The sequence below is a fragment of the Apium graveolens genome, chromosome 10 (assembly GCF_009905375.1).
Source record: "Apium graveolens cultivar Ventura chromosome 10, ASM990537v1, whole genome shotgun sequence".
Lineage (NCBI taxonomy): Eukaryota > Viridiplantae > Streptophyta > Magnoliopsida > Apiales > Apiaceae > Apium > Apium graveolens.
In genome coordinates, this window is record NC_133656.1 from 221,343,884 (window position 1) to 221,356,600 (window position 12,717).

The 12,717-nt window shown below is 34.5% G+C and overlaps 1 protein-coding gene and 1 long non-coding RNA gene across 2 annotated transcripts; both read right to left on the reverse strand.

Moving 5' to 3' along the window:
* Positions 1–4,235: 4,235 nt before the first annotated feature.
* LOC141688813 (uncharacterized) lies at positions 4,236–6,144 on the reverse strand. The gene is made up of 2 exons (XR_012562161.1): positions 5,647–6,144; positions 4,236–4,666 (listed from the first exon to the last, which is right to left on the reverse strand). It is a non-coding gene; the product is annotated as an uncharacterized LOC141688813 (long non-coding RNA).
* Positions 6,145–7,201: 1,057 nt separating this feature from the next.
* On the reverse strand, positions 7,202–12,496 carry LOC141692244 (NASP-related protein sim3). Its single transcript, XM_074496971.1, has 6 exons — positions 12,103–12,496; positions 10,681–10,937; positions 8,649–8,849; positions 8,438–8,528; positions 7,830–8,085; positions 7,202–7,746 (listed from the first exon to the last, which is right to left on the reverse strand). Exons 1-6 carry the CDS (start codon positions 12,366–12,368, stop codon positions 7,414–7,416), a joined length of 1,404 nt encoding a protein of 467 aa, XP_074353072.1. The 5' UTR covers positions 12,369–12,496; the 3' UTR covers positions 7,202–7,413.
* Positions 12,497–12,717: the final 221 nt, after the last annotated feature.

A 12,717-nucleotide genomic window follows, 5' to 3' on the forward strand; every position in this document is an offset into this window, starting at 1 on the left:
TCTTACTTCTGCTTTTTTAGATGTACCTCTTTGCGCAAATCACGTGAAACAAGATACTTGCTTCCGCATTTTTTTAAATGTATCTCTTTGCATCATAATGTGTATGAAAAAAGGAAAATGATATTTTCAAAACGGATAATATTATTTTCAGGGCAGATAATTCATTTCCAGAGGAAGGTTGACGTAAAAAGATAAAATTGTTTCTGAAAGCTCATAAATTAGCAATATATACAAGAATATTATCATTTTCTAATTAATTTGCACACAAAATAAAAATTCAACTCTGAAAATAACATTTCTCGAAATATGTTTAACTTAATGCAACAACCATGGACGGACCATGTAATTTGTTATACTGGCTTTCTTGAAATCAGGTACATTGTAAAAATGATATCTCACCCAGCTAAACAAAAGAAAATGACATGAAATCATACAACCGTTTGAGAGATCTCTCCTACAATTTTTTAATCAATACTGTTTCCAATTTAATAATAAATTTCATATGGACGAGTTGTTGTATTTTGAAAATAAATCACAATAATGCCACAGATAATGCCATTAGTTTTTGTGGGGTTCTTTTTCTCAAGAATTTTGTTTGTATTAACATTACATTATATAATTAAAAATCTTAATAATTGTTGTGGTTGTTACATTTAGATAATTCAGCTGTCCATCCTCATTTGGCATTTTTTTCCAACCATAAATGTTACTCCCTCACGGTCTCTTAATTTTTCCGCACACATTTTAAAAATATATTGATCGCATAGTAAAAATTATCGTTTTTAAAATTTTCATTTTGTAAATAAAAAATTAAGTTATATATTTTTATTAAAAAAAATTAAAAATAATTATTATAACTATGCCATCAAAATACTTAGAAACGAGTGCCGAAAAACAACTATTAAAAAACAGAGGGAGTATAATTTTATCTCTCTCCGTTCAAGCAAAATCTTAATTTTGCCCGCAAGGGTTGGCTCAGTTGGTTAAAGAGAGGAAAATTGTCCTCTTGGTCAGAGGTTCGAATCCCACGGGAGGAGAATTTATGATTATGCCTCCTGAGTCAGAGCCTGTCGCTTAAATGCGATTTACCTTGGTTCACGTAGTTTGCAGGCTATTACGTGAGCCCGTAGGGTTTACCCACTGCGCACCCGAAGGGTAGCGGCTGCGGATTATCTACGATAAAAAAAAAATAAAAAATTTTAATTTGATTTTCGCTCAACCTTGAGATTTGTTTGAACAATTACTATCGTAACCGTGAGATGTATAAGCCTAATAATTGAGGTGACTAATTATTAAATAAAAAAATTAGAAACTAGATTAGATACATAAACTTTCAGTGTAATTAGTAGCAAGGCAGCTAGAGGGGAAAGGTCATTCAGTGTTTGGGGAAGGTGCTGAATTACTAGCTTAGATAGCATAAACATTGACGTGAGTGATAGTGAATCTTAAATTAGTTGTTTCAGCTTTTCCTTAAAAGCTGTGTTGCTGTAAATTCATAAAGAATTCATGTTTACTCAAAGCTACAGCATAATTGTAATTAAGATTTGATTACCAGATTATTGATTGTGTAATGGCGGTGAGGTGGTTCCAGCGGTGCCTCCATTGATAATCATTTGTATGAATGTATTTATATTTTAGCAATTTTATAGATGCCGAAAATAATTTTAAATATGTTTTTAAATAACATGTGGCGTTATCTTATTCATTACAAATGTATTTATATATGGAGCAATTTTATACATCCCGAAAATGATCTTAAAAATATTTTTAAATAACATGTGATGTTATCTCATTCATAATATTTATATTAGTCCACGAGAAGTTCATTACTCCCTGTATCTCATTCATTTCTATACATTTTCTTTTTTTGAATGTCTAATTCATTTATATACATTTCAAAATTTACCAAAAATAGTAAAGTTTTATAATACTATAAAAAATAACTACACCTCGCTTACCACCACTATTTTTCCCCACACCCATTTTATATATTTAAATATTAATCGGTCCCATCATTTTACACACTTTTCCTATATATCTATTTTTTAAAATTACAATTTTTCTTAACCATCGTGCTGATACCAAACGTACATAATTTAACGGAACGGAGGGAGTATACTAGTAAGAAGATAGTTAATGAAATTTCGAGATAACTCAACATTTAAAAATGATTTCGAAAACATTTTTGAGAACTCTAACATTTGTGCGGCAGGCAGGTGTCTATGTAATTAAGGTTCCGGCCATTAAAATTCAAATTCACACAGAAACTCTGAAATTGCAGGGACTGCTCATTCGGAATGTATGATCAAATTTATGATCGCCACCACAACATAAATTCAGATTCAACTGGCCCTTACTATAATACATATTTATAAAATTTAAATATTGAATATCTGCCTATTTTATTTGCTTTGTGAGTAAAAAGGACATGTCGATATCTGATCATAAATGTAACACACATCTACCACACCCCGCCATTGCTTCAAACATTAAATTGCCCTAGTAAATATCTTTGTCAGGGATGGTTGGATGTTGATTCCCTAAATAGGCTTGCGTGTGTTTCTTTTGCTTTTTCAAAACTCCTCCAATGTTGGTGGTAGTAGTAGAGTTGTTGACCCGTACGGTTCTAGACGCTTAACGTAACTTAACTGGTTGAGATCATGAATTTTATAATTTTATATGGTTATGTATAAATTATGAGCGTGTACGTAAACTAAAGTTGTTGTTCCCATATGCTTAATTCGACGGGTAAGTCAGTCGGTTAAAATCAGGTGTTTAATAAATATGCATGATTATATGTAAATTATGAACGTGTACGTAAATATTATCTGCGATCATGATTTTTATAATTTTGTTAATTATACGCAAATTATGAATGTGTACACGTACAAAAACTAGAGTTGTTCTCATATACTTCTCGTTCGACCCGTAACTCAGCCAGTTGAAATTATACGTAAATTATGAACGTGTACGTAAATTTTACTTCTAATTACACTAAATGTGAGGAGTGTGAGTTTAATTTGAATGAGCTAAGAGGGGGATAGGTTATATTGGTGGTTTAAGGTAATTAACTAATCATTGAACAAAGAGGATGATGAATCAATTATTTCCCATCAAATGACAAAGTAGTCTTCTAGTGTGTGTGGAGGGAGGAGCACATAACTTTTGCTTCCTTCTTGTTCAAAAAGTTAGTGTGAATCATTCTTGTCTTCTAGTACTACTACTACTACACCCTATATGCATAATTGCTTCCCACTTGGTACAAATTGTGCACAACCCTACCCTCTTAATCACTGGGGCAATCATGTTTAGGACTCCTTGTTCTGCATAATTATGTGAGCTTTTTGGGGTTATTAAAGAAATGTAATATAGTTTGAACATTGTGAAAGGGAATGAAAAGGAGAGAGCACAGTAACCCTGACAAAATGGGCCAAAACCCCACATCTTTAGGACAGCTCTTTCCCAGATCCCAAAACCACAAGGTTGCTAATCTAGCCAATCAAGTTTAATCTTAATTGTACTAAGAACATCTCTAAGGTCAAGCACCGGTTAGCAATAATGTCTGGCAAACCTAATTTTAAAAATATACATGATACGTCAAAAAAAAAAAGATTCTCCAAGGAAGATACTGCTAGGTAAATATGTTGAATGAGTGATCATCATCTATTTTTTAAATATAGCTAATACCACTGAAGCACAATTCCTTACGGGTTCAACAAATTTTACATAATATCTATTCTCAACTTAAATAATTAACGGATATAACTACTATCCTTGGAGATGTTCTAATACTCTTAACAATTTGTAATCCTAATTAAGATCAGGAAAATGTTACAAACATCAAAATATTTTTCATGATGGTGTACTTTATAGACAATGAGTACTGATGTATCTCTAAAAATAAAAAAACTACTAGCAAACTAAATCAAATTAATAATTGGGCAAGTAATAAATTTTTGAAAATTTTAACTTTGGAGCTATTATTGATTAATTACACTGATATGAAGTTTGAAGTAATCGTAATTGCGGAAATAAGATCCCTTATAATTATTTGAAATATGTATTTTCCCGAAACAAAAGTGAATGATTCGAATTTTATCCGTATAAATATAAGGGCCCTAAAACTGTTCCCAAATAATGATGTATAACTGACATACTTATTTGTTAACGATAATGAGATGAGATCCGCGTGCATTGATAATGAAAAATAATCCGCGTGTATTTATATATGTGTATAAACTAAAATATAATAAATATCATATCAGATCATTCGAGACAAATTTTCGAAAGGAACCGCTCTATTACATAAGATGAAAACGGAGAGAAATACCATCATTGACTTACGAAGAGGCAACCAGGATGTAACAACACCGTACTAAACAATTTCAAAAGGCTAGTAATACAAAGTGCAAAACCAAGGCACATTATTAAACTTTTGAGCGTACATTATTCTTCTTATTTTTATCATTTTTAATTTATTCAGTACTACTACCCTCCTAAAATACTAATACCCACATCATCCAGCTATGACTCCGCCTCTCTTTCTTCCATTATTTTATTTATTTTATTTATTAATAATTATACATAAACCCCCATCACACATACGTGTGTGTGAATAGCCCATCTCCTGCCAAGCAGCATCCAAAGTTTCACTTGACCTCACTACCTGCACAACAAACATTCACTAAACGTTATAAGCAAATTTAATCATTCAGCATTTTGACTTGATCTGCATGGACACAACTATGTCATTATTAACATGTTTTCTTTAATTAATCTCCTTTTTGATCTACTTTTTGGAACATTTCTTTGGGTTCCATCTACTATATTGACATTCTGCTGCTCTCAAAAGTATTGTAGCAGCCATGATTCATTTTCCATTTTAATCATGAATGTAAGCATAAACATTTATCACATTTAAAATGTATTTTATGTATTCACACTTCTAAATTATTAAGAAGTAGTATGTTTGCATGACTAGGTCATGATGCTAATCCTCTCTCATTCATCCCCACAAAAAGTATGTATAATAAAATTACCAAAACTTAGTGTCAGTTTGGATCATAGGATTCTAATTCGGTTGACGGGATTGAGATTAGAATGAGTTTTTAATATAAGAAATGTATTAGAGTTTCGTTCTCATTACCATTAATCAGGTTTAAAGGAAAATGTTAAATTCAGAGTAAGTTTTTAATTTCCAGAACAAAAGTCATGTGTAAAGACTAAAATGCCCTGCCTAAATGTCCATCAATAATCCTAATAAAAATCAATCTGAGGGTAATTTAGTCTTTTCAGAGCTCTTTTACTCTGGAAATTAAAACTTTGCTCTGAATTTAACATTTCCCTGGTTCAAATCCAATGATCCAAACGACCCCTTAATACTTCGTGATCATGTGATGTGTAGGATACTAAAGAGAAAGGACTCAAACATTAGAAAACCTAATTTATTATTCTTAGGGCAATCAAATTTAACAACCGACTACCAAGTCTGAGAAATTACAGCAAAGTTGAGAACCATTGAATTACTAGTTGAAAGTCATTTAGAAAATCACATATTATACTTGATAAAACAGATAATAATGGTAATTATCAACAAAAATTTGAGAGTACGTCACGGATCCTCTCCGCTCCATTCTGCAAACGTACCGGTGGTGGTAGTGGTAGTGGTGGAAGACGCAGCGGAGGCGGAGGTGTCGACTCCGGGCCAGGAGCGGCAGGTGCAATGCTTCCCCTCAGCAATGGTTGGGTACAGAGTTTTGAGATGCTTGCCGCAACCGCCCCATGTGGTTTTGCCACATTGCTTGCAATCTACTTTATAACACATGATGATACTTGATGCTCGTTGATGAGGTTTTAAGGTCTTTGGTGTTTGGATTCTATTTCAGTTTCGAGTTTTATAGCAGGGTTGAACGCGCTTTGTGGAGATCGACTTAGTCTTAGTTCAAGGTCTTGGGAAACTTAATTATTAACGATTTCATTGGTTGTAGTAGTTGTCCAAGGTTTGAGATGTTAAATGAACACAACGTGGCTTTCTAATCTTATCATCATTTCGGCTTTGTATATGTTTCTTCAACTTCGGGGCTTCCGCAGACACACTTAATTCGAGCATACAAAAGGAAGGATTACAATTTATTAATACGAATATTTTTTAGTGTGCCCTAATGCACATATTAAAAATCTGTGCTCTATAAGTTGTCAAAATTTTATTATTAAATTTCTTATTGTTGTATTATAAACATATATACAATAATAATACTTCGTCCCTCCCATTTTTTTACATTTGGGTTTGACAGATGAAATAGTGGAGAAATGTTTAAAAGGTGAGTAAAGTAATGAGACCGATTAATATTATATGAAATTTTCTATTGGGCACACCATAGTCACTAACTTCCATAAAAATAAAAATAGGCTCTTCTTATTGGCGGTTGAATAATAAAAATAGGCTCTTCTTATTGGCGGTTGAATAATAAATGTTAATAGCCTCTGCATTCAAATCAATTCCACTAATAAAAAGAGGCCATTTTTATTGGAGTTAGCGACTAATGTATGCCCTTGGGCACACATTAGAAAGCCCGATATTATATTTATAAAGTGCGTACAGTGAAGATAAGTAGTGGATGTAGTTAATTTATTATTATAAAAACTTTGTTATTTTTCAGATTTTTTGAAATGTAAATAATTGAAAGGGACATTTTACAAAGGGAAGTAAGTATAAACAAATGAGAGGGACGAAGAATATGAATTTATTAATGTAGGGCAGAATTGAGTTTATAGTTAATAAAAGTATATAATTGTTCCGTTCGTCAACGAAATTAAAAAAAAAATGGTGCAACAACCTAGAAAAGAGGAAGACCTGGTTTAGTTAACATGCAACTACATTTTTAATGTACCGTCAACTGTTACCTTATATTATAACAAACTATCCAAGACCAAGACTGTACTGCTTTTGCAGCAACTTGTTATTCTTTAACTCAAGACCATGTTATGCTCCAAGCTTCTTCTACTTTGTTCCTCAAGATATGCAAGTTCTAAGGGCGAACATCATAAATCTGGTAGAATTCATACATTATATACTAACTAATCTTGTTCCAACTATAAACTCCCGTGTTACTCTTACTAAAACGGTAAAACCTAATGCACAATCGGTCATCTTAACTTCTCTTAGCATCATTAATAGCTGCACAGAGCATGAACCCGATCCTAAACAAGTACCCACATTACTACATTAGAATCACGCCTAGAACAGCAAGAATCAGAAGCGGTTGCATAGTACATTTAAAATTCACTCACGAGTTCTGATTAAATAGTAAAAGAAAATAGGTTGGCATAAAATATTCCTCAGTAGGATAACCTTCAATAAGGCTCTGTCACTTGCCTTTTCTTACCGCACTAATAGTTCTGGTACATAATTATTCAAGAGGTCTTGTCATCTGCCTTGTCTGCTGCTGGATCCAATGCAGGCTTTTTCATTGGAACAGACTCGGTTGATTCTGAGTACATCACGACTCTCTTGACTCCTCTCCCCACCACACCAAGATGTGTTACTTCTGCAGCCCCATTCGTGTGAGCTGTGGAAATAGTAGGGGAATCCAGATTACCAGAAGTAGCAGTACCAAACTGCGAGGAGCCTATCCCAGCAGAAGAAGCACCCTTCTGAATTTCTTTGGCCTTGGCAGCAAGTAGTGCCATCAAATCTGGGAGTACAGGTTCTGTAGGATTTAATGCAAGCAGCTGCATATCTTCAAGCTGGAATCAAAGTATATTAGTGGATGGAATGCACACAAAATAACAAACAACGAAGCTATTGGCATATGCCTAGAAACACTTGCCTTTTTTTCCAGATCACCTAATAGGCTGTTAAGTGTCTCGATCTCTTCAACTTTATCTGCAGCAGATTCAACAGGCACGCTAGAAGAGATCTCAACACTCTGATTTGATACAGGAGAATCTGAAGCTGATGATTTCTGTGCTTCATTCGTCAGCCGCTGAATTCTGGACTTGCAAACTGAAATAGCCTTTTCGCAATACGGGATTGCTTCCTGCGTTTTTGATCCAATTTCTAAGCACAGACATATTCTGAAATTTCTGAATCCTGTTAGGGCAACAATTAAAACCGGAAAATGACAACTGCTCCAAGTTAGATATATATTTTCTTTCCCTTGGTAATCTTTTTAACTTGGGAACTAAAGAGCATGAAATTCCTAAACTGCTAATGACTATTTTAATTATATACTCTGAACAGATTTGTGCAAAATCATGGCAACGCCACTTCCAGTTGAATTAATGCTAAGAATTTATTTTAAGTTAAATCGCCTATTAAAACTTCCATTTTAAAATATAACTTATGAGTAAATTTTACTACAAAACTCGGAGATACAAGTAACAGAGTAGGCAAAAAACAACAGAAACATATTCAGTCTCACAACTTCAAGGATACAGTGAAGCAATATGTCGACTATCTGGTTCAGCTAGGCGTTCTAACATTGACAGAGCTTTCAAATAATCGCTAATGGAAGCTTCGATATCCTCTGCACAAGAAAATAAATAGCCATACAGCTAAAAAGCTTAATTACATAAAAATAAAAATAGTGAGCACATATATATATATAACTGTAACATTTAAAACTATCCTCAATCATTCAACTGACCTCTTTCCAGAGAAACCTCTGCTAGAGCTGATAGTATCTCAACCTTTTCCATTGTGTCAGCAGAGTCTTTTTCAACAATTGCTCTGGCTATATCCAGCATTTTCCATGCCAAATCTAGGTCAGATTCATCCTCGTCTGCTTCACCAAGGTCCTCTGTATCACTTCCGCTGTCATTCTCACACTCATCTTTCCCAGCATCACCTGTTATCCAAAAGGAAATTCAAACAATTGGGGGGGGGGTGCTAAAAATATATGCTGTTCACAATTATATAATATATTGACCTACTCTAGCGTGTACAGATACACCAAAATTTTAAGTAAATATACAGGCAAGCAAATATTTGACATAAAACAGTTCACAATGGCAACTTGTTGACTGTTGAGTCTCAACCACACAAGTAAATCAACTTATAAACTTAAACAAATTTCCAAAGGTCTGTTCTCTGACCAAACATCTCCTAGTTTTAAACTCAGGTAAATAATAGAGCAAAAATTGACCGCGTGCTCACAACTGGACCTGGCAAAATGGGTCTAGATCCGAAGAACCAAACCGAAATCAATGGAACCGAGATCCGATCCGAGATCCGAATCATATAATCCGATAATTATCCGAAAACCAAATTAAACCGATCCGAAAATTTAACCGAAAATTATCCGAAAACTAGATCCGATTATAAACTGGAGCCAAACAAAACCGAATCATATATTATCCAAACCGAATATGATTTGAAATAAGCAAAATTTATACCTAAAAGTATTTTATGTTAATATTCTGTAAAAGTAAATTATATTATATTAAAAGTACTACATTTAATAAAAAGATATTTGTTTAAGTCTCACAAAATGAAAAAATAAATAAGTTATGATTCAAAAATATCTGAACCGGATTTAACCTGAACTGAATTCCGTCCGATTTTTATCCGAATTAAACCCGAACCAAATCACATCCGACCCGAATGGCCTCCAGTTATATCATAATCCGAAATTGAAACCGATCAAAAATTGATCCGATCTGAAACCAATCCGGTTATCCGATTTGTCAGGTCTTCACAACTCTGGGTGATGTGACAGATATCCATATACCCTACTGCTAACATCTTTTCAGCTGGATTAAATAAGTCATGCTGTGAAAATACTTATATACTTTTGTTAGGAACCACTCTGAAAATCCTTTGTACAGGGGTGTTTAGTATTCAGTAACAAAAGTCATGCATAAGATATACAGGGGTGTTTGTTTTAACTAATTTAAAAAATAAAATCACTCATTTCTCAAAAAGAACGTGTGTAGGTACTTTTGCTTTTCCTGAGAAATAATTGCTAATTTTGTTTTTAGCAGATTGTCAACTACTTCTAGAAACCGTTAAATCAGATAATGCATGCTCTGAGAGTGAAGAGAACTAGAGAAATGTTTGCATAATGGTTGTAGCTAACAGTTTTCCTTGAGTGATTTTTTGACACATTTTGGCATTGACAAGGCACAAGAAATTAATACATATTTCCCCAATACTAACTACTGTTAAAAGCACAATCGGAAATTATTGTGACATCAAGGTTATCACGGCGCCAAGTCGACCCTCGAAGCCTGAGTACCTTCGTGAAGACTAGTCGACAAGTCGTCCGACTAGTCGTAAAAAGTCGACAAAGTGTTCATTATACGTATAATTACTAGATTTAATATATAATATATTTGAACACGTTAATTTTATAATTTAGATCAAAAGTAATAGAATAATTAGTTCAAAATAAGCATGGTACATCACAATTATGGTTATGAAGCCCCCAAGTCGGGCTACGAGACTCTTAGGTGACCTTCACGTCAACTAGTCGACGACAAGTCGGGCTTGGAGACTTTTGGCGCCTGAGTACCTTCGTGTCGACTAGTCGCTGACTAGTCGTCGACTAGTCGTCTTCGTGATAACAATGGACATCAGATATCTAAAAATTTTGTATGGGAGCAGTGGAGCACACATTGCTACTTTGAGCTAACAATAGTGAGAATATATAACATAAAATCTAAAAAAATGACACTCACCATCATTGAGCACTTCATCCTGCTGTGTTGAACCCCCATTATTGTTAGCATCAACTACAACAGATGTTGAAGAAGATTCGCCACTCTTTACACTCTTTAAAGATCCATCTTTGTCAGAATTTGCTTGAGTTTTCTCCTCTTTTTTTGGCATATCACCTAGTATATCAGCCTCATCCTGAGCTTTATATAGCAGTGCACGACCATACTTGTAGTAAGCATCGACACATTCGGGAGCAAGTTCACCATAAACTGACGCTCTGACAGTATTAAATCCCAAGACCACAATAATTGTTTTAAAAAATAATCTTGGCAGAAATACAAGAAATAAAAAATAATGTATATAAAGAGAAAACCGGGCTGAGAATAGAATATATGGGAACCTCCATAACAAAACATATGGATACTTTCAAATCATAGAAATACTGTATGAATATACAGCTGTAATACCTTCTTATTAAGAAGTAAGAAGGAGGGTAGTATAGTCTTTAACTAACCTTCTATATATATGTATCAAGGATGTAGCTGTGTGACCTAATTGAGAAGAAACAATGTAGCCGTTTTTGGTGAAAGCTATGCAAGTATATTGTATTTTCTTTCTTCATCTCTTTATCTTCGATTACTTGTTTTTGGTTCTCACTCATAAAGTTATCACTTCTATCAAGCATAGAAATGGACATATTTTGCATTAAGATAGTTGGACCTACTAAGAGATGATCAATCCACGATTTTTTTACTGAAAACAATGAATACAGACCCCTCCATAATCTAAACGATGAAAATAATCTAAAAATTACTCCCCACCGCATTTTATTAATTAACACCAATTTTTTTGGGTACATTTACCTATTCTCCACCGCATCAAAAAACAAGCATACGTGGAATGAGGAATTTAGGCTAGTGGCTTGGCTATCAACAAATCCTTAATAACATAACTTATGGATTACAAATATACAAATACCATGCATTCGTACCACCACATTCCCAACTGTAAGGCCTAAACTCGGACGTTTCAATAATGTTGACTCAAACAAGACATGAAAATCAAATCAAATAGCCACAAAACCAAATTTTACTGATATAATAAGCAAAAATGATACCAAACAAATGAAAGCACAAAAACCCTAAACCACTAATTTGAGAGAGAGAGAGAGAGGGAGAGAGAGAGAGAGAGAGAGAGAGAGATGGGGAGCGAGAGAGGGAGAGCGAGAGAGGGAGAGATTACTTGCTCGACTGTAAATTCTAAACCCCTAATTTGAGAGAGAGTAAGAGAGAGGGGGAGAGGGAGAGAGATGGAGAGAGAGAGGGAGCGAGGGAGGGAGGGAGCGAGGGAGGGAGCGAGGGAGGGAGAGAGAGATAGAGAGAGAGAGAGGGAGGGAGGGAGAGAGAGAGAGAGAGCGGGAGAGAGAGAGAGAGAGAGATGACCTTATTTCTAGGGCACGGCTATAACAATCAGAGGCTTCAGCATAATCACGGTCCTTAGAAGCTAAGGCACCTTTCTCCATCAATTCATCAGCCTGCTTCAACGAATTGACATTCTCGGGGTCCGAGCTCTCACCGACGGGCTGCTTTGTAGTGTTGCAAGTTGATTCGGTGCCACCGACGGCATTGGATTCGATAGTTGCTTCTACTGAAGCTGATTTGGGTTCCTCGGTTGCTAGGGTTTCTGATTTCGTGATTTCTTCGGACATTTTTGTGTGAGAAATGTTAGTGAGAGTGTGAATATGAAAATGAAAATGAAAGCCCTTGAAATTGTTGTGTGCGAGGGTTTGGAATTGGGGGTATGGTGATTTGAGCGCCTTTTTAAACCCTCGGCGGAAATTGGGAAATTAAAATATTAGAAATTTTCGAGGTTATTTCCCATTTATCTTTTGTGACTCGGCGAGTGGTGTGTAATAAAAAATCTTACACTAATTTTTTTTTAAAAAATAATTCAGCTGAAGTGGTTAAGTCCGAGATTTATGAGAACAGATACTTATTTGTAAGGCTACATTATAAGCCATATTTGTCAAAAAAAAATTAATTCAGGGATAGCTATTT